The 21,240-nt window shown below is 39.5% G+C and overlaps 5 protein-coding genes across 5 annotated transcripts; 1 reads left to right on the forward strand and 4 right to left on the reverse strand.

The window, feature by feature from the left end:
- Window positions 1-1,028: 1,028 nt before the first annotated feature.
- Window positions 1,029-2,372, reverse strand: LOC117784625 (segmentation protein even-skipped). The gene is made up of 2 exons (XM_034622420.1): window positions 2,240-2,372; window positions 1,029-2,115 (listed from the first exon to the last, which is right to left on the reverse strand). The coding sequence occupies exons 1-2, from the start codon at window positions 2,370-2,372 to the stop codon at window positions 1,145-1,147; spliced, it is 1,104 nt and encodes a 367-aa protein (XP_034478311.1). The 3' UTR covers window positions 1,029-1,144.
- An 8,406-nt stretch (window positions 2,373-10,778) lies between these two features.
- LOC117783869 (WD repeat-containing protein 89) lies at window positions 10,779-12,270 on the reverse strand. Its single transcript, XM_034621426.1, has 3 exons — window positions 12,186-12,270; window positions 11,155-12,127; window positions 10,779-11,091 (listed from the first exon to the last, which is right to left on the reverse strand). The coding sequence occupies exons 1-3, from the start codon at window positions 12,214-12,216 to the stop codon at window positions 10,851-10,853; spliced, it is 1,245 nt and encodes a 414-aa protein (XP_034477317.1). The 5' UTR covers window positions 12,217-12,270; the 3' UTR covers window positions 10,779-10,850.
- A 503-nt stretch (window positions 12,271-12,773) lies between these two features.
- On the reverse strand, window positions 12,774-14,700 carry LOC117784279 (eukaryotic translation initiation factor 3 subunit J). Its single transcript, XM_034621976.1, has 6 exons — window positions 14,543-14,700; window positions 14,232-14,323; window positions 13,881-13,997; window positions 13,518-13,806; window positions 13,314-13,450; window positions 12,774-13,251 (listed from the first exon to the last, which is right to left on the reverse strand). Exons 1-6 carry the CDS (start codon window positions 14,556-14,558, stop codon window positions 13,189-13,191), a joined length of 714 nt encoding a protein of 237 aa, XP_034477867.1. The 5' UTR covers window positions 14,559-14,700; the 3' UTR covers window positions 12,774-13,188.
- A 612-nt stretch (window positions 14,701-15,312) lies between these two features.
- Window positions 15,313-17,072, reverse strand: LOC117784278 (transcriptional repressor CTCF-like). Its single transcript, XM_034621975.1, has 2 exons — window positions 16,921-17,072; window positions 15,313-16,857 (listed from the first exon to the last, which is right to left on the reverse strand). Exon 2 carries the CDS (start codon window positions 16,798-16,800, stop codon window positions 15,541-15,543), a length of 1,260 nt encoding a protein of 419 aa, XP_034477866.1. The 5' UTR covers window positions 16,801-16,857; window positions 16,921-17,072; the 3' UTR covers window positions 15,313-15,540.
- Window positions 17,073-17,391: 319 nt separating this feature from the next.
- LOC117784277 (nucleolar GTP-binding protein 1) lies at window positions 17,392-19,767 on the forward strand. Its single transcript, XM_034621974.1, has 3 exons — window positions 17,392-17,552; window positions 17,689-17,963; window positions 18,024-19,767. Exons 1-3 carry the CDS (start codon window positions 17,505-17,507, stop codon window positions 19,654-19,656), a joined length of 1,956 nt encoding a protein of 651 aa, XP_034477865.1. The 5' UTR covers window positions 17,392-17,504; the 3' UTR covers window positions 19,657-19,767.
- The last annotated feature ends 1,473 nt before the right edge of the window (window positions 19,768-21,240 follow it).

Here is a 21,240-nt window from a genome sequence, read left to right on the forward strand (position 1 = left end):
ACGAAATTATAATTATTTTTACTTTCCTAACAATTTACAATTTTTATTCTTGTATTAACAACTTTGATTTTTTAGTTTAATATTCTGAGCAAGGCTGCAAACCGGTTCTGAACCTAACCTCGAAGAACCGGTTCGGGATTATGACCCGGATCAACAACCAAGCCCTTTAAACTATTTACTTTGCGAACCCGAACCTTAACCGAACCGCTTTCTAAAACAAAAGGCTCGGCTCGAAAAAAAATTATAATAAAACATAAATTTTATGGTTTTTGCAATATAACGCAATTATTTGAAACTTCGGATTAAAATAAGTCATATTTAAAATAAATTTAAATTATTATCAAAATTTGATTTCTTTAAAAAAATAATTTAATTTGTTCAAAATGTAGAGAAAAATGTATAACAATAAAATTAATTTTTTGTATGAAATTGAAATCAAGGTTCGAACCCAAACAATTCGCGAACCGAATCGATGTCTTGCTCTATGGTTTGAACCGCCGAAGAGAACCTTTAACAACATTTTGGATATGCAGCCTTGATTCTGAGTGGTCTTAAAAGGGTCTTATTTAACAAACAACAAATGTACGATGAATGTTCTTGATTTTAGAAGTTGGTCATTTTTGCCAGTGTAGCTGAGTGAGTTTTGGCTTGTGCCACACTCCCCCCGGCGATCGCCTGTGGGTGGCACAACTAGGAGATCGAAGGTCATCTGCCGAAGTAAAGCGTGCCGCACAATTTGTCATAGTTTCTCTGCTCAAACTCGAGGTCGATCTCTCAGTTGCAACTCGTTGCAGCTGCTCCTTGCAACGGATTCTCCACATGGCCAATAAAATTGTGCATTTTAAGCCCAAAAAGGAGCAGGTAACACAAATGCAGCTGCAACTCAGGTAATAATTGAACGAAAAAGTCGCAAGTTATTTTTAAATTTTGATAATTTTATTTTGATTGATTTTCATTAGAAATGATTTAAAATTAACTAAATTTAACTAGATTACAAATTTGTACAACTGATAAATAAACCATTTTTGACTGCATGTGATTCTACACACTGAGAGAAAGGGAGACAACACAACAACTAATGCTAATTTGTACAATCCAAGATGAGGGACGAGTGAGATGGCGGGGGTAGCAGTGGTGATGGCACCTACGCCTCAGTCTTGTAGGGCTTGAAGAGCTTCGGCTTGGGCTCTGCAATAACGGTTGTTGTTGCGGGCGGCGGCGACATGGAGGAAGCGGGACGCTTGGCGCTGGGCATGAGCAGACCAGGAGCGGGCAGCGGGCTGCTGGTGGTGCTGGGACCTGGGAGCAGCAGGGAGCCAGCGTTACGCAAGGGACTCAGGCTGCGATCGAAGACCTTGGTGTGATCCGAGCCGACGGGACTCAGCGAGAGCGTGGAGGAGTGTGGCGACGAGGAGGACTGCAGATCCAGCGGCGGTGTCTGTGTCTTGGGCACCTGCAGTTGACCGGCATAGCTGGACGGCATGGCGGCGGCAGCAGCTCCCAGCATGGCGGCCGGATAGCCCATGGGAGCAGCAGCGCTCATGGCAGCGGCCGCCTGCATCGAGTGGGCGTGGACGTGGGCGTGTGCGTGGGCGTGTGGATGCATGTGTGGTGCCGGTGGTGCGGGGCGTGCGGGAATATGATAGGGCGCGTAGCGGTACTGGCCATAGGGCGCATGTCCAGGCACCGGCATTGTGGGCATGCCAGTGGCCAGCATGGGATTAGCGGCAGCAGCGGCGGCGGCGGCAGCGGCAGCTGGTGCATATGGTGGATACGGCATGCCCACGCTGTTGGCAGCCGCTTGCAGGATGGAAGCGGCGAAAGCGGGATCCGAGTAGACGGCGGCGTATGGCCAGGCGACGGCAATGCGTTGGCGCTTGTCCTTCATGCGGCGATTCTGGAACCACACCTTAATGGTGGACTCAGGCAGATTGAGCTGAGCGGCCAGCTCGCAGCGACGGGGACGCGACACATAGTTCTCCTTGTAGAACTCCTTCTCGAGACGCGCCAGCTGATCACGTGTGAAAGCGGTTCGATAGCGACGAACCGACGGATCAGCGGGAATCTCGGAGTTGCGGCTGCCATTCAGTGAGTTGTCCGGACTAGACAGGCACTCTGCAAAGGAAGACAGAAGAGAAGTTGTGGGTTAGCCAAGTGTTGCCAATGGTTTTTATATAAATTTTTATTTTTTTTTTATTTTTATTTTAATTTTTTATTTTTTGTTTATTTTTTTACTTACCATTTGGAGAAGGCGGCGGCGTTTGAGGTTTGCCGTATTGTGTGGAAATGAGATCGACGACCAGCGGCTTCTGGTCAACGTTGTTGCTATCATGATGATGGCTCTCCATGTTGTATGTGCGGTATCCGTGCATTTTGATCTCTCTTTGAAGTAGTTCTCAGTTCTCGACTTGCGTGCTTAAATGACTCAACGACTTAACGGTAAACGACGATGTTGACTCTGCGACGGTTACAGCTCAAGTGTGTCGCTCTCAGCCACCCCGGCTCTCTTTTATACCAAGCTGCTGAGCAATGGCTGCCGCAGGCAAACAAACGGCCAATGAGAGCGTTCGTTCATTGTGTGCGAGCGAGATGGCAATTGCTCTCGCGCTATACTCAACTGTTCAACTGTTACTCATGCTGATGCTTCGCTCTGCTTTGCCGCAGTGCAATGAACGATGGTGCTAATGTTGTGGTGCTGCTGCCTCTGCTGCTGTCGACGCCGCTGCCGCTGCTGGCTGGCAATTATGCGACGATGAAGGCAATTACGATGCCGGAACAATGCTGCATAAAAAAAAGGAGATGGCGAGGATGAGAGAATGGCAAAAGCGCAAGCAAAGCGTGATAATGCGCAGTCTGTCGGTGGTCCAAGTTGCAGAGACGGGAGAGCACTGTTGGCTGCTGCTGCTAGCCATAATCAAGTTATTATGGAGCAGCAGAGAGTGCTGCTGCTGCTGCTCTCTTGCTGAGAGTCGACTGCGATTTCATATATTCATAGCGTATGAGCGAATCTTTTGTTTCGCTTGTCCGCAAGCAGACAGCGCCACGGGTGCGAACGAGACGTGAGTGGCCCCCATAATAATGGGATTTTATCGGCTTCATCAGGCAAAAGAATGATATGGCATAATGCACAGACCGAGACGGAGAAAGAGCAGCAGCCACTCCCGTCCCTCCCCCCTCTGTTCACCCCACATTTTCGAGGGAGGTTGACTCGATCGATATGCCAGCCAGCCAAATTATTTGCTCTTTTATGAAGTCTTAATATTATGCCGCACGTTTAACGGCCTCACACTTGCGCTCAGCGAGAAAGCAGAAAGGGAGAGAGGTTGAAAGAGGAGGTAAAATCGTAACAGTAAATGAAGTTTATCTGGCCAAATAAAGCAAAAGCTTGGACAACGCCCACATTGAGAGCAGCCCAACTAATACACACACACACACACAGACGTGCATAAACAATGAAACACTTTTGGGGGAGACGCAGTTGTTGAAACTTAATTTGAAAAGTTTTAGTTTAGTTGCGGCAAACATTTATTATGATGGTATAATCATTTTAAGACCCTATTACTAATACCAAGAATACTTATATAATAAAACAAAGTTCTTAATACAAGAATACAAATTTTAAATTGTTAGGAAAGTATAAATATGTACAATTTCAAATGAAGCAAAAAGTTAACACATGGCGCTCTGGTTAGAGTTGCCGCTGCACTTGAAAAGCAGCAGGCGGCGGTTCGAGTCCGACTCGTTACAAGCAAAAAAATTACATTTTTAAATTTAACAAGCCTAGAATAAAATGAATATTTATCAAAAATTAAAACTACAAAAATAAATTATATATTTAAATTATATATTTTTAATTTTTGTATTTTAGACTTAAATTGTTATAACATATACACGGGTGCCACAGAATTCGAAACCAACCGAAAATCTCCGTAAAATGTATAGAGTTTTGGGAGATTTTCGGTTGGTTTTGCTGTCTGTGGCACCCCTGATATTCTTATAATAAGAAGTTGATCTTATTTGAAATTTTTTTAATCCAAAATTCTTGGTTTTGAGACCAAAATCTTGATTTTAGAACATTTTTTTTTTATCAGTGTGTGAGTGTGGATATGGGAATGTGAGTGGAAATGGAAGGAATTGAAGTGCCTCCAAGTTGGACTTGCGTAAGCTATCAATTTGCATGCGATACCTGCGTTTTGGGTTAAGGATTAGGATGAGCTGCGGCTTAGGGTTAAGCTGCTGCACATAAAATAAAAAATAAACCCAATTTCAGAATCCGCTAATGATGTTTACGACTTTCTAATGAAAATGCAGTGGGATCAGCGACTAAAGCCGCTCGCCAAAGTTAAAGTCAAGCCCCTTGGCACTTCTTTAATCCACAAAACAAACAAATAAACAAAACTGTGGCCTGTGGAAAGTCCACCTTGGTAGACAAAGTCGATAACGCATAACCAAGTCGAAAATGAGTTGAAAGTTGAAAGTTAAAGTTAAAGTCGAAGTCGAAGTCGGAGCCTGAGGGTAACCCGGTTAGCGAGTCAAAGACAATGCTAAGAAAAGCAATTCGGCCTAAATCACCAGTCAGCTAGAGGAACTAGAGCAATGACAACAAAACAGCATGTGTCCAAATTTACATCCAAGTTGATTGTTCAAGATGCTGCAATAAAATCTAACTCGTCGCAGGAAGAAAGTGAAAATACAATTTTAAACATGAAAATTGACTAATAATGTCGCTGATGGCAAACGGATTAACGCACAGGATTCGTTTCCCAGTCAATGCCAAACCCTTGGAAACCTTTAGATACCAATTTCAGTTTCAGTCTCAACTTGAGCTAACAGCGACCATTGTTATGCATTACTAAGTAACTCTCCCAGTTGTTGTTGTTGTTGTTGTACTTCTTCTTGTTGTTGTTGTTGTTTGCTCTACATCTTGTGAGTTAGTTAAAATTATTGGGTTATATTGCGCGGCAATTTGCATTAACTCGCCGAGAGTTCCATCTACCTAGTTCCCGGACTTTGCCTGGTTCACAACTGACCTGACCTGTCCAAGTCGTTCTTCAAGCCCAAGCCTTGCCCACCATCGAACCCTACCCACAACCTTGCCTATTGTGCATTCATGGGCTTTTGTTTTAGGCCGCGGTTCGCTGTCCAGCAGAATGAGCAACCTTTTGGCCCAAAGGCAAATAAACGCGACACTGCGGCAGCGACAGTAAATACCCTTTATGGTTCACAGGCCAGCCAGCACCTTCAATCTGTCAACCTTTCAACGTTTCAACCTTTCACTCCACGCCGGCGAAAGTGTCGATATCCATGCAGTACCTGACCCTACTGCTGACCCTACCCGATCACCGACCATTGTCATTCGTCATTCGCGCTGAACACTTTCGGCATCATCGGCTTGGCCTAAACCTCAATACTTGGAAGACTCTTGTTGTTTCTGCTTGTTGTTGCCCTTTTGCTCTTTTATTGGCATTTTGCACTCACAAAGCGCCGATCTCGCTGATTATGCTGATTATGGGAAGTACACACACTCACACACACACACATACAGTCAGACTAAAATGGAAATACTCACACATATCCATCTATGCAATCCCAATAAAAACCTTGACAAACACAATACAAAATAGATGTATGCTAATCATATTTTTAAAATGATCAAGAAATTAAAATTATTATATTCATCATATTATCATATAATCCATTATAATACCCTCTTTCCTCTAAAAAATAGATCTTTTATTTACAAAAGTTGACATTTTTTCCTGTACAACTAGTTTTGTATGTATTATATCTATTAAAAAAAACAATCACAAAACCAATAAAAAGCCAAAATAAAGTACAGATTAAGTATTAGTTTCAAAGAAAAACTTTTTTAGAGATAACTTCTATGGTCATGATCCGATTCTCATAATGTTCTGTTTTTCAATTTGTGTCCAACTGACATTGAAATCGAGTACAATCGATATTTATATAAATATTTATATAAATAAATATGCACATATTCAGTCTAGCAATAGTTACTATATATCCGTCTACTAATATCTGTCAATGTGTTATTAATTTCATTGTCGTATTTCAATTTATATAATATGTCGATTTTTCGACATTTTTTAAAAAGAATAAGCATCTGTTTGTCTAAAAATGAAAAGTAAATAAGCTATCAATTAATTAATTTAGAGCTCATTTCATTTAGATAATATAAAACGAATATAGAAAAACAATTTCCTTTTTTTTTTATTTTTTCATATGTACACAAATTACATAGTTTCAATAAAGTTATATCAATAAAAAGTATATGCTGTGTTTTGACTGTACCTTTACTTCCTTGCAGATAATTTAATAGAGAATATATTACTAACAAAAAAAAATTCAACTAAACTAAAATTTAGAAAATACGTTTTTCACATTTCAATAGAATGCAGATGAATATCTATGAATATTTCGAAAGATTTACAAACGCCTTGTAAGAAAATATATGGAGATTGCACGCCCTAATAAAAATATGCTGGGCTGTACTGTTAAAAACGTATCCGGAATATAGACTGAATTATGGTCACAATTAACAGGTAAGTAGAGCCTCTGGCGATAAATGGTGCTGAGTAACCTTGTCCGCAAAATGGTGTTGTATGTGTGTTTTCGTGTTTACCAATGTTTTTCCAGTGGCCATAAAAACCCGTGAAGAATTAAAAAATTAGAGCACTCGGTGTTGTTCATGTTCGGGGAAAAAAACTAGCGCAGCGAAAAAATGCACAATGAAAACAAAAAAGTTTGATCTACTTTCCTAATACGGTCCTCGGAATGCACGACAGGACACGGCGCGTTTTTCCTCGAAGCCCCGACTGCCCAGAGGCAGCCCATAAAAATCTGCATATACCATAATTTTTGAGACAATTTCTTTGCCACAAACAATGCAAAACGGGACCAAGCGAACGTGTCATAAATTTTCCAAAAATTCTCCTTGCCACAAACAATGAGAAACGGGACCAGGACGAAAACGACCCAAGCATTTTCCTTTTTTAATTTGTTTTATTTTTTAAATTGCGGCTAATAAATAAACATTAAAATAATCTTCTCCTGTTCAGGATAAGATCTGTATTATATATAGCAAAGAGAGATAACTTTGGATACTTTAGTGGAGACCTCTGTAAGTTTATAGCAAATGCAATTCCCATCTCATTGTTTATTAGTTTAATTCAAATTGTATTTTCATTTGCTTCACGATAGAAAGCTGCTCGGTCACAGGTTACAGGTCACAGGTCCTCTGGAGGACTGCGCTGCAGGACTGCGGTCGCGTTGCAATTTCCGTCGAAGGTGGACCAATAAAAAGGCGCGTCTACCTAGAAGCAAACAACGTGTCCTGCATCCTGTCCCGGCACTGGGCTGAGAACAAAAAATGACACAATTTTTAGTGGAAATGCGAGCGCGCAATAAAAACGACCCAGGATTCGAGTCCTTGTCCCGGGGACTTACAACAACTAACTGCCGTAATTAGGATGTTTGAAGAGCAGCGGACAATGGACAAAGCAGAAAAAGTGCGTACAATGGTGAAAAACTCATAAAAAGAGAAATGAAATCGTTTAAAAATTAGTTCGCTTTTTGTCGAGTGCCGCACGGAAACAAAAAAAAAAGACGAGAAAGACCACGAGCCGTGTTACAATTGAGCCAAATAATTAGGTGAGCCATTGTCAGATATTGTGTGTGGGCCTATGATTAGCGGTTTCTTTTTTTTAGGGCCACAAAAAGAGCAAGCACTTGGAAGGTGTCCTCATTTAGCACTCAATGAACCTCTGCAAATAATTCGAGTACTTTTCATATCTGTGAAACATGAAAGGTTTTTTTATTTAACAAAAAACACACCAGTTTTCTAAATGGTAACTATTTCTTGGACTTGAATAAATGTTATATATTTAAATATTTATTTATATATAGACAACTATGAACTATGAATTCAATTAAAGTTTAATTTTCTAAGGAAAAGTTAAGAAAAAAGATAATAAAAATGAAGGACTGCAAATATGAGATATGAGTGCTAATTTCAGCTAAATAAATCAATGTCAATGAAATATGCTACGGGAACAAGGAATACACCCTAATTTATAGTTTAGTCGTTACGATTTATAAAATCATTTTTATACCCGTTACTTGAGAAAAAGTAAAAGCGTATTTTACATTCGTTGGAATGTATGTAACAGGGAGAAAGATGAATATCCGACCCTAGTAAGTATGTATATTCTTAATCAGCATCAACAGCCGAGTTAATGCAGCCATATCTGTTCGTCTGAACAAATTAATCTCAGAGACTATAAAAAATTCAAAATAATAATAATATATCTACTTTTAATTAAAACTTACAATATAACACATATTTAATATTTTTTAAAAAAAAAGGGTTACTTTTAATTTTACTTTTAAAATTTACAAATAAGTATCAAAAGTAAAATCCAATTTAAAAATATTTGTAATCTTTAATTAAACGCATATTTAGGATCCTACTGTCTTGTATTATATTGAATTTTTCATCTTCATTCTGTTGCAGTACTATGTGTAGTATTTATTGACAGTAAAAATACCAAAAGATAAAAAGAATACCCAAAAATACATAAAAATAATACTTTTATTCTCGATTTTTTAAATCAAAACTACAGAATAACTCTTTTTACCTATTGTCCGCTAGGAACAGTCTGCTCAACAATTTAGATACAATTTACTTAATAATATAAAGAAAATAAAAATTTAAAAATATAAAACCAAAAGACAAGAAAGGTACAACAAGGAGTTTTTTAGATAGGTTGACAAAAAATGAATATTATATTGTGAATAAGCAAAAATCTATCTATCTTCTCGACAAATTGAAGTGGTTGGTGGCTTGGTAAACCACCATGTGTCCTTGATGTGACTAAGGGGAACCGCAAAAACATGTCAATCGATCGGCTACGTTTACTATAAATACAGGGTATTGCGGTACGCAAACCAACAGGGGGCCGTCTCTGGTGGCCATGCCGAGCCTGACGAATGGCACTCCAGCAACAGGAGAACAGACAAGGCGACTGCCCGGGACAGATTCGCCAACAAACGCTGTTGGCAATCCGCAAGAAAAATAGATGCAGGGGCCCAAGACGAGGCTCTGAGACAGTCTTCGGTAGCCGGTAGTCCACCGCATTGACGAATCACATCAAAGTGGAACATAATTTCAGGGTCAAGCGCCCTGCTAACAAACATGTCAAATCACAGCATAACAAACCGACGACAGCAGATCACCGCCAAAGGCAAAGACATCGAACCTATAGACATATCCTAGACCCAAAACAGCATCGACTTACCGCAGCAAATTCGCGTTGACTGTGCTCAAACAGCAGGGAACACCATAATATTTTGGTTGCTCGGCCAGCGATGGACAGAGAGAAAGAGAGTGAGAGAGAGAGAGAGAGAGAGAAGAGAAGCAGAGAAGCAGAGACTCTGACTGAGAGTTTCGATGGAATTCTATACACTACAATTTATTCATGAGCAATTAGCCACGGTGAGTGGCGGTTTTTGAGAGATCTCAACGTAGGAACGATCCTGTGCGCCGCAGGACCAAATGCAACAGTGGCGGCATCGCTAGCTGCACCAAAAAAAAAAAAAAAATCAAGTCCGTCTTTCATTTTTGGGCTTGGCGTAAATTTGTGAAAATTAAGTCGTTCCGGTTAGGCCTTTCGATGCTACGTTTTAGGTGGGACTTCTGTAGCAATTTTATTTGTATCGTAGGTGTTGTATTTGTCAACATTTAGCTGAAGTCCGTTCCATCCCGTCCCATACCAGCAGTGGCAGTGGATTAGGCGATTTGTGGGCACGCATTTGGGATGCCTCCTGCAGCACTAATTGGCCTACATACCGTACATACCAAAGCAACTCATCATAACAGGCAGAGAGACAGACAGAGAGGCAAATAGAGAAAATGAGAACCAGAAATTATGATGCTAAGGATGTGCGCTGTGTGCCTTAAGGATGTGCTAATTTTTTACTCAGCAGAGCTTGCTTGTTACAACTGAGTTAATGCTATGTGCTCTGCAAATATAGATTGACTCATCATTTGTTGTTCTCGGTGCTTTCCATTTGAGAGCATTTTAGAAGCAATAAAAGAGTGACTTTCTATTTATGCATCGATTTTTTAAGAATCTGAAAGTATTCAGCCATTGTGTGGTGGGGGAACCACCCTAATCTTGTTTTGTCTATGGTCTATGCTTATGTTCTTGTTGTTTTTGTGGCGTGGGCGTTCTTTATAAAATAGTAACAGTCGAAACAGAGGGTGGCAGCCTTATTTACCGAAAAGAGAAAAGTTTCTTTTTTCAGATCAAATTGTGGAACTAGGATTTTAAAAATTTTTGTAGAATTTGTTCGAACTTCGGATCTATGATTTAGAATTAAATTAGACAACTTACCCAGCGAAGAGTGATGAACTCCCAATTATACATTGTTTTCAACATTAGAATTGTTTATATTTATTAATAGTTTATATACATTTATTGTTAAATGAACTTAAAAACATATAATAAATTAACATGTAAATAGCACGGCCCAAATCTATGATACGTAAGCGAGCTTGCGCTTTAGACCACTCTTACGTAATGGTAGCAATGAGAATCTGTCAGTGTGCAACAGTAATTTTGCAATAGGTGGCAGCATCATCAATATAACAGCTTGTAGCAGCATTTAGCTTCTGGCAACGTTAGCCAAATTGGCGGCAAAAATTGAAAAGGGTGCGGCAATCATTACTGTGAGATGATACGGAATATATATATATATAATTGTAGGAATATGATTTTTATTTAAATTAAAAGTAAATACATATAAATCTTTATTTAATAATGTTGTCTTTAGTATGGATTTTTCTTGTGTGCCTTTGCAGCCTTCGATTTACTCTTTAGGTTCGCACTGCTGCTGTTGTTGCTGGCAGCAGGCGTCCAGACGGTAATAATGCCACTTTCGCCACCAGTTACTAGCAGATTCCGCTTGGCATCGTAAAGACTGTCTCGCACAATTTGTTTGTTGCCCACAAAGTTAGTAAGCGGCTTCAACGTTTCTTTAGCGGGAGCACTCACTGATCGCAGCACCTCTCTGTTGGAAATGGTCATTAAGGTCATTAGTTGATTGATAAAGTCAATTTGAAGTAGAACTTACCCTCGATTTTGGTTGGTGCCGGCCAACAAAAAGACGCCATCATCCTCCAGATTATGGGCATTGATTAAATTAAAATTGCCAGCAGATTTGCGTCGAATGCCTGCTGTAATAGCTGAACGGTCAAAGGAGATGATCTCATCGCCTTCCTCGGACTCATAGCTCTTAAAATCGTTGGTGTGTGTGATGCATGAGATGATGTCCTGCTCGTAGACATTCCGATGCCAATTTAGCCGGTGAACACTGCTCTCAGTATTAATAGTGTTAAGTAACGCCTCATCTTCGTCGCTCTGTTTAATATCAAACACATTTATCAGACCATCTGTTCCTCCTGAGCACAAGAGATCTGGATTGCTTGCATGAAAGCGCACGGAGGTCACATCATCTTCGTGAGTCTCGTAGTAGACGCCAAGCTGTTTACGCTCACGGACATCAAAGAAGAGCAAATACACATTGCTCATATACTGCTCTGTGCCGCTGCAGATAACGCGACTATTGGCATTACGATCGAAGCATGTTATTGACTTTGGCACAGGCGGAGACGATTGCTCTGCTGTCTTGTACTCAAATGTCGCCTGTACGCCGTTTGCACGTAAATCAATAAGACGCACCAGGCCATTTGTGGTGCCAACCAACAATGAGTCGGAGCCATCATCCAAAAATCGGACTCCACAGATTGTCACATCATTGTGTAAGCTCACCACAGAGGGAACTCGCTCCTCATGAATTGCAGTTAGAGAGCCTGCCGCGCTGAGGTCGTAGATCTTAACTGTGGTGTTGGATAGGCCAGCAGCAATCCGTGTAAATCCACTGTCAGCACATAAACCCAAGACGTAGTCACGTTTTAGCGATATCGACGATTCGTCTTGTGGATAATGAAAGCTAAATTCGGCGGCCAATTCATGAGCTCCACAGGTGTCCTCATCTTCAAGATCAGCCTCATCCTCTGAGCTAGGCAGGTCAGTGGAGGCGGCTTCTGTAACGCCAAATAAATTAAGACACCTCAAATAAAATGTAATTGAGGCTATTTATACCTGCAAGGTATTTATTTAAATTATCAGTCATGTTTTTGTTTGCAAGCGCACGTGCGTTGTTTACCAGAGTTGCGACTTAATCAACAGAGTTGTATTTTATAACAGAGATGGCTAATATCTATCTCGCTGCGACTACTCTTGTTAGCATTGTTGCAAACTTAGCTTTTTTAAAGCTAGTTCGGGCTATTTGCAGAGCTCGATTTGGTAGAAATTAATAAATATAAATGTTAAATTGCTATTTGCCGAATATATGGCTATTTAAAATTTATATTCATATATATATTTTATTTATATTTTGCTATTAGTATTTCTTCTAAGACTTTAGGGGAAAAATAGCTGTTTCTGGCTGGAAAGCACCCAACAAAGCTGAAAATATATTTTGAAAATAACCAGATTTTCGGCTAATAGCAAATTTTAAAGTTTTCTAGCAAACAAACTTCGTAAAAAGCTAAGACTAGCTAATATGTTGGCAACGGTGATTCCATCGGTAATTGAAAAATCATTGAACCATCTCAATATAAACAATGCCCCCGAGCTGGACCCACTGTAATATAAATTATTTGAAATCGAATTAAAATAAATACATTCTTTGAGCTTGTTTCACATTTTAATATCGCTTTATAGTATTATACAAAAGAGAATTTACAAGAAGCCGTCGATGTACCTAATTATTCTGTATTTTGTAATTTGAAATATGTTTTGTTGAGGTTTCTTGATTGCTTGCTTGCTTGACTTGACTTTAGTTATTCTATTATATATATTTTACATAATGTAATGGTGTGTGCTGTCATACAAATACAAATATATATGTATACACATATATGTACACATATTTATATTAATATGGCCCTATAATCAGCTTCAAAATCAACAAAAAGGATTCAAATTCCTGCGCAATTTCTTTAACAAGAAGAAATCTTTCTTTCACTTCAACAAGCAACTATATATGTATGTATATTCAATAATCAGATATATGTATGGTGTTTGTAACTATTGATCCTATTCACATGAAATCATCGTAATCATCGGTAAAATCATTTCCGTACTTTTGGTAGCCATCAATATCCTAAAAAAAGGAAAAATATATATATGTGATGGATTACCAACAAATCGATTCGTTTAACTTACGTCGTGATCTGTGCGCAACGTAACTTTTCCCTTGCTCTTGGCAGCTGCCTTCTTGGAACTAGCTTTCTCCATTTTGACTTTTTCCGTGTGTAAGACCTCTGTGCTCATCTTGACCTTTTTAATGTCAGCAGCACTCACTTGATAGGGAAATATATTTAATTATAATTTGTTTGATTGCAATCAGTATTCGTAATGATCACTTACAGTTCACACATAAGCCGCGCACCAGATCCTCGATGAATTGAGGAAAGTGTGGGGATTCTCGGTACTGTGCGACCTTCCAGCTAAGAGCAGCGCCAAATTCCTTAAACTCTTCTTTACTCTCCGGGTTGAAGGCATCGAGACCTCCGCCTATACTCGTCACGCCGAATGTATCAAGTGCGCTCTTAAGATCCGATTCCTCCTGTATTTTCTGAAGACGTAGTTTTTCAGCTAATTTTTCTTCAGCTGTTAGATTGGCCAATCGTTTGCTTTCCTCCTCCTCGAGCAGCCGCTGAATAAGAGTTTTATGCATTTAAATAAACTTGTGAAATTCAGTTAGTTTAATTATGAAATGTATGTTTATACCTCTTGCTCTTCCAATTTGGCTTTAAGCGCCTTGTTGGGTTTAGTTTTGACTGGCACTACTTCTGTTTTCGTCGGTTTCTCCTCGTCCTTTTTCTCTTCCTCGTCCTCCCAGCTTTCCTAAATGGCCAACAGAAACAAAGATTTGATATGAGTCACAATGAACATAAGTGCATCGCAAAGTGACCACGTGTACAGAGCAATATGAAAGTGAAAACTGTTCAACAAAAGACAAACAGAAAACAGAAAACAAGTTTCGATCGCCAGCCAGACAAAGTGGCACTGCAATCTCGATACATTTTGAACAGTATATAAATTACGTTTTGATTTTAAAAGTATACTCGGTTTGCGCACCTTAACATCATCGTCAGCATCCTCGCCCTCCCACTTGTTTATATTGTTAGCTGCATTCGGACGTATGACTATTTCACTGTCGGCGGCGGATTCTGCCAAATCATTAGAAACAAAGTTGTTGGTTAATATATTGCTAAAAATATGCACATAAATATCAAGGTTGGTGCACGTTGCCATACGCGAGCGCCGCGTCTGTCTGACCGTCTGCTTTCTTGTCGATTACTGGGGACGGGGGTTCGGGGGGTTGGGATAACGAGCGCCACATGCGCAGCGCCCACGTTATTTTTGATGACGCACACATGTCCACTTACCCCAGTCGTCGGCCATTTTAATTAATTTGTTTGGTTGCTTCTTTTAATTGTGCTTGGACGAGACCAATTTGTATAAATTTTAACCAAATTTAAGCCACAATTCCGTAAGTTTGTCTACGTAAAAAATACATCGAAACTCACTAGTCGAATCGTTCGGACTAGTTCTATCGAACTAATCCCTAAAGTGAACGAACGAACTAAATCCCTGATTGTAGCTCATTTAGTTCAGTTGAGTCGAGTCCTATTATAGTTCGTTCAGTGAACGAAAAGTGTCGTTTTTTTCGGCGTCCTTAAGCCGAGGGCTGCCCATCCAGTATAAATTTCCGATCTGCTTTGATTTTTTTTTATTATAAAAAATAAGTACATTTCCGACAAAAGCTAGTTTTTTTAAATCCTAGCAAAATTTTTGTTAGAATTTTCTCGATTTTATGATATATATTTTTTTTTTAATTACATTTTGCAACTTCTCTTCCCGAGGGCTGACGAGCTTCAAACCTTCATTAAAATATTTGCCTTATTTTTTCTAATTTCGAATTTTAAATTTTCATCAAATTTATTAATTTTTTACGTTTTTTTTTACTTTTAATTTTTATCAGTGATGGACGACAATATCAAAAAAATAAGTTGACAAAGAATAGCTTATCGACAAGCACACATGGAATGGGCATCGATCTTATCTAAAAATCAATGGCGCTCAATTCAAAAATGAAATTTAAAACTCGAAATTAGATAAAATAATTTAATCAATCAAATAGGTTAACAACTAATTATTACATATTCTCAAAAGATGATGTTTATTAAATGAAAATGTATATCTAATCTTAATAAATCATTACTTCTGTAAATAACATAACTGATAATATGACGATTTACCAGTAGTTAATTGAACAAGAAACTTATTAGTATATACAAAATTATTTTAAAATGTTTGCATAAAATGTAATCAAATATATTAATAGTGTAACTTGTCCTGGCATTAAGACAATAGTTTGTTTGGATTATGAGCCAAATACACATTCTGTGTCCTGTTCGATGGCTTGCCAATAGGATGGAAGAACATCTGAATCCTCATCCGACTCCAAAGCTTCAGTTTCGACTTCCGACCTTTCTTCATATATTTCCAAGTCGTTTATCTGTATCGCCTCAGAGTTAAACTCCGAATAAAGCGGTTCAATTAAAATAGTCTGGGACTCGACATCGCAGTTTGCTTCCTCATCTAATTTGGACAATTGCTTATCCAATATGGGCGTTTCAGCAGGAATGTCTTTAGGGTTATGCTGTTTCATGTGACGCCTCATATTGCGTTTCCATTTCGTTACAAATGAGCATTCGGTGCATTTAACTGCTATCCCATCGACAATTTTTACCTTTTTATGTCGCTGTTCGTGACGTCGCAAATCAAAGGCACGTTTAGACTCATAGTGACACTGTGCACACTTAAAGCGTTTATTTCCATTGGATTCATTGTCCTTCGCGTCGGTTGATGTTTGTGGATCTATTTGAGCCTCGGATTCATTTATTGGAGAGTTACAAGTTGGAAGGAAAGGCGGCGTTTCAGAGTTATCAGATTGCACGTACTCCACTGTATCCGTATCATACTCTGATCTCAGATCGTCTGAATTAATTAGTTGCACAATTAACTCATCAGATGATTGATCGTCCAGTTGATCAGTGCACAGTTCGTTACTGAGATTTATGTGCCTTTTATTTAATAGATGTCGCTTCATATTTCGCTTCCACTTTGTAATAAATGGACATTTCAGACATTTAAATGCAGTGCCATCGATGTTCTTTACCCTGGAATGGGTCTGCTCATGACGTCGCAAGTCAAACGCTCGGTTGGATGTGTAATGGCATTGTCCACATACAAAGAATTTCATCTGCGTGACGCCGAATTTCTCAATTGGTTTGAATTTGGCAGGTTCCTTATTCGACGCAGTATTTGAGTCCTCAATTAGCTCCACAATAAACTCCTCAAAAGTGTCCTCATTCACAGGCTCATCAACTGGATCATCGACTTTATCCTCAACTGGATCAACTTGATCCTTAACTGGCACCATATTGTGGGTTAGCATATGACGCCTCAAATTGCGTTTCCATTTTGTTGTGAATGAGCATTCGCTGCATTGAAATACACTTCCTTCTAACGGCCTTATCTTTGTATGCCGCTTCTTGTGACGTCGCAGGTCAAAGGAACGGTTCGACGAATAGTCGCACTGCTCACATTTAAAAGGCTTGCCGCTGTCCTCGTTCAACATATTAGCAAGGATTGTAGTTATCGTTTCACGTATCGTAAACAGATTTCAACAAATATCCTAAAATAAACAACAATCCATGATAATATTTACAACTTGTATATCGCAATGAAGCGTTTATACTTGGTCCTAGTTGTATTGGCATGTCGCAGTATACAAGCTTAACTATTTTGCGTTCTGCCTTCTGTGATTCCTTTTAAGTCACGTATAATAATATAACGATTCACAACATTTATAAAATGTAAAATTGTTGCAATTGTTTTCTTTTTGGCATTCTATTCGATTACGCTGGCATGAGCTTATCGATAATTCAACTCAATAGAGTTGACCATTCTTCTAGTGCAACTGATGAACCAGATCTTTTTCTACGACTACTTTCATAAACAGTAATTTATATATTTCTGTTATTAATGGAGTATTTAATCAGTGGTGTGTAAAACAATAAAGCAATTTAACCTGTTGAAATAATGGAAAATCAAATTAATTAAAACTTTTTATATAATTTTATGTGTGCTCAACAGTTCCGTTCACAATGTACTGAACATGTTTATTAGCGCTTATCGATAACTTGGAACGTGTTCTGATGAAATCGACACGAGCGTTCATCTCTTTTTGGAATCTATTGCAGGCACCGCGTGGTGTTTTTGCTGCTGATTCTCATTTATTTTCCTTTTAATTGCGTGGAAAATAAATATAATTCTGCCAAAATGAGTTTGTACAACTTTAAAAAGATAATGGTGGTTCCGCCAGCAAAGGTAAGCAGAGAAACCCATTTATTTTGCTTATGTCCGTCGGAGCACCTAATGCATGCGACATAACCTCGTGGATCTGTTTACAAATGCGCAATACAAAAATAATGTTAACTTTATCTTCTTTATTGTTGTTCCTCAGGACTTTATCGACATTATGCTGTCGAAGACACAGCGAAAGACGCCAACAGTCGTGCACAAGGGATACAAAATATCACGAATTCGTGCATTTTACACGCGCAAAGTGAAGTACACTCAACAGAACTTCCATGATCGTCTGTCGCAGATCATACAGGACTTTCCCAAACTGGATGACGTGCATCCATTCTATGCAGATTTAATGAATGTCCTCTACGACAAAGATCATTACAAGCTTGCGCTAGGTCAACTAAACACAGCCAGGCATTTGGTGGACAAGTAAGTAATTGACAATATTTAACAATAAATTATTTATTTATATTATATTCCTTTAAATAGCGTTGCCAAGGATTATGTGCGTCTGCTTAAATACGGAGATTCGCTGTACCGGTGCAAGCAGCTTAAAAAGGCCGCCTTGGGTCGTATGGCCACAATCATGAAGCGCCAGGCGTCCAACTTGACATATCTGGAGCAGGTCCGTCAGCATTTGTCGCGTCTGCCGACTATCGATCCCTACTCACGCACCATTATCATCTGTGGATTCCCCAACGTGGGCAAGTCTTCGTTCATCAACAAAATCACACGTGCCGATGTCGAGGTGCAGCCGTATGCTTTCACCACCAAGTCACTCTACGTGGGACACACAGACTACAAATATCTTCGCTGGCAGGTGATTGACACACCCGGTATTCTCGATCATCCTCTCGAGGAGCGCAATGTCATCGAAATGCAGGCCATTACCGCTCTGGCACATTTACGTGCTTGTGTGCTGTATTTCATGGACATTTCCGAGCAGTGTGGTCACTCATTGGAGGAGCAGATTCAACTGTTCGAGAGCATTAAGCCGCTGTTCACCAACAAGCCATTGATACTGGCCATCAACAAAATTGACATACTAACGTTGGAGGATATGCCTCCAGAGCGACAGGCAATAATCACCAAACTGCAAGAGGACAAACAGGTGCCCGTTATGTTCATGTCGACAGTACAGGAAACTGGAGTTATGGAGGTTAAAACCGAGGCCTGCGAACGCTTGCTCTCGTATCGCGTGGATCAAAAGATGCGCACCAAGAAGGTGGACAACATACTTAATCGTCTGCATGTTGCAATGCCAGCTCCACGCGACGAGAAGGTTAGGGCTCCATGTATTCCAGCTCAAGCGTTGGCGCGCCTTGAACAGAACGCATCCAAGGCTGAACGTAAGCGTAAGTTGGAGAAGGAGATCGAGGAGGAAATGGGCGATGACTACACGCTGGATCTGAAGAAGAACTATGAAGAAATACCCGAGGACGAGCGTTACGATGTGATACCGGAGTTCTTGGAGGGTCGCAACATTGCCGATTATATCGATGCTGATATATTCGAGAAGCTGGAGGAACTGGAACGCGAAGAAGGTCTGCGCGAGTCCGGAGGCGTTTACACTGTGCCTGACATGTCTATGGATGAGACGCTTAAAGAAATTCGCGAAATGGCCAAACAGATCCGCGGCAAACGTTTCGAATTGCGCGACGAGAAGCGCCTCTCCCACAGAAAGAATAAGCCCATCATTCCGCGCAACAAACAGCCCAAGGTGCGTGATCGTTCGGTCAACAAACTTGTGGAGACCATGGAGGGTCTTGGCGTCGACATGTCTGGCAACGAGAAGGCCAACTTCACCAAATCGGTTGTCGACCTTCGTAGAGGCACTGTTGCCGTTGGAGGCAAGACACCTAAGGTGCCGTTGCTTGACAAAGAATCTTCAGCGGTTGTCAAGAAGACCGGCAAGCCACTGAAGCGTGCACCATCTCGCGATACCCTTGGCATCAAGGACGTTGCCATCAGAAAGAAGGCTCAAGTTAGAGCCAAACGCGACATTGCCAAGAAGGTCACCCGACTGGGTCTCAAGGGCGAGGCGGATCGCTTCATTGGCACCAAGATGCCCCGACATTTGTATTCCGGCAAGCGTGGCACGGGCAAGACCGATCGCCGTTAAGTGCCTTAGTTTTACGAATAGTTGTATTACTATATTGCTGTATAAATGTATCTGCATCTTTCCTAACACCACCATAAATCAAATACAAGTTGTATTTAACAAAATTTCAAATTGAACTTGTGTTATTCTTTTACGTCGTTTTAGTTAAACCTTTATGTTAAGGAAGATTATGGCGTCTTGACACCATTATACAATTGGTGTCAACCCCGAATGGTATTTAATGAAAATTTGATTTAAAATCTGTTTTCACGGTCATTACGTTGCATTAAAGCAGGCGTGTGCTATTCCTTCCATTTGCATTTATCTCTGTATCATAAATATTGTTAATTTATTATGCTGACACAGACAATGGGTAAACTACGAGGTATTATTACCAGTACGTAAATGTGCCTGTGTCAACGAATACATATGTATATGAATTCACATTTACATACGAACTAGGACTTAACTATTAATTCTCAGATAAAATTTATTCTCATAATGGTGTTGTAACCTACTGTGGACGTTTTTTTATCATACAATATTAGTCATGTCAAAATACGTCAAATAAGTTGAGAGATCAATCTAGTTAATTAAATCGATTTTCATAAAAAGCGATAACTTAACTGTATTTTGATTTTGCATCAAAATTGGAAAGTTTAAGTTTTTTCCAGCATTGTCTGTTTTTTTTCCATACTTGAACCTTTTTAAAAAACTTTAAACTGTCCTAGCTTGATCAAATATTTATCAATTTTCTTGCTGAATGTAAATTATATAATCGTTTGACCTTATTTTGATTCTGCAGCAAATTTGGAAAATTCAATTTTTTTCCAACACTGTCAATTTTTGTCCATAAAAAAGTGTTTTGGGACAATTCGGGTTTTATATCCTTTACTTAAAAAATAAATAGCAGCATATATTGTATTCGTTGGAACGGTATGTAACAGGAAGAAGGAGGTATCTCCGACCCTATTAAGTATATATATTATCAACATATATATTATAGTATCATAAACAGAGTCGATGTAGCCATGTCCGTCTGACCGTCCGTATCAACAACAGTATCTCCGAGACTATAAGTGCTGGAGCAAGCAAATTTGGCACACAGACTTCAATGTAGAGATCAAGTTTGTTTTAAATTTTTGCCACGCCCTTTCCATACCCTTCGGCCCCTGCAAATCGCAAAAAACCAGCTATAGATCGGTTAAACAGAAGTGCATTAATATATGTTTTAAATATTAAGGAAATATAAGCTCCTAAAACTATGCAACGGGTTCCTATACTCGGTATCTCGACTACAGCATTTTCTTTTAAAATTTACACTGAAAAAATTAGAATATCTTGAATCCTTATGTATGTGTTATTTATAGTAATCGTGAAAATGTTCTCGGTGTATGTTAATGAAAATTAATTTTTAACATTGAGTTTTGTGCGCTGCGGCAAAGCATTGCATCTGCAGTGTAACTGACCTATTGGCCAACTTTGGCTCGCTGTTAACTCTCTGTTAAGTAACATTCAAGGCTCTCTTTTCTGTAGCTGGTTCGTTTGTCGCATTGAGCGTGGGATGCAAACAGTTTACGCCGAGTACTCGACACGCTCGCAGGT

This window comes from Drosophila innubila (assembly GCF_004354385.1).
Source record: "Drosophila innubila isolate TH190305 chromosome 2R unlocalized genomic scaffold, UK_Dinn_1.0 1_C_2R, whole genome shotgun sequence".
NCBI classification, from domain to species: domain Eukaryota; kingdom Metazoa; phylum Arthropoda; class Insecta; order Diptera; family Drosophilidae; genus Drosophila; species Drosophila innubila.

Excerpts from the sequence above, each read along its gene's own strand:
- LOC117784625 (XM_034622420.1), bottom strand. The coding sequence starts at position 2,372 with ATGCACGGATACCGCACATACAACATGGAGAGCCATCATCATGATAGC. Across the intron at positions 2,116-2,239 it reads GCCGCCGCCTTCTCCAAATG|AGTGCCTGTCTAGTCCGGAC; the intron begins GTAAGTAAAAAA and ends CTTCCTTTGCAG.
- LOC117784278 (XM_034621975.1), bottom strand. The coding sequence starts at position 16,800 with ATGTTGAACGAGGACAGCGGCAAGCCTTTTAAATGTGAGCAGTGCGAC.
- LOC117783869 (XM_034621426.1), bottom strand. The coding sequence starts at position 12,216 with ATGACTGATAATTTAAATAAATACCTTGCAG. Across the intron at positions 12,128-12,185 it reads TTTAAATAAATACCTTGCAG|AAGCCGCCTCCACTGACCTG; the intron begins GTATAAATAGCC and ends TTGGCGTTACAG. Across the intron at positions 11,092-11,154 it reads GGCACCAACCAAAATCGAGG|AGAGGTGCTGCGATCAGTGA; the intron begins GTAAGTTCTACT and ends CATTTCCAACAG.
- LOC117784277 (XM_034621974.1), top strand. The coding sequence starts at position 17,505 with ATGAGTTTGTACAACTTTAAAAAGATAATGGTGGTTCCGCCAGCAAAG. Across the intron at positions 17,553-17,688 it reads TGGTGGTTCCGCCAGCAAAG|GACTTTATCGACATTATGCT; the intron begins GTAAGCAGAGAA and ends GTTGTTCCTCAG. Across the intron at positions 17,964-18,023 it reads GCCAGGCATTTGGTGGACAA|CGTTGCCAAGGATTATGTGC; the intron begins GTAAGTAATTGA and ends TCCTTTAAATAG.
- LOC117784279 (XM_034621976.1), bottom strand. Across the intron at positions 13,807-13,880 it reads CCAAATTGGAAGAGCAAGAG|CGGCTGCTCGAGGAGGAGGA; the intron begins GTATAAACATAC and ends ACTCTTATTCAG. Across the intron at positions 13,451-13,517 it reads GCGCGGCTTATGTGTGAACT|TGAGTGCTGCTGACATTAAA; the intron begins GTAAGTGATCAT and ends TTCCCTATCAAG.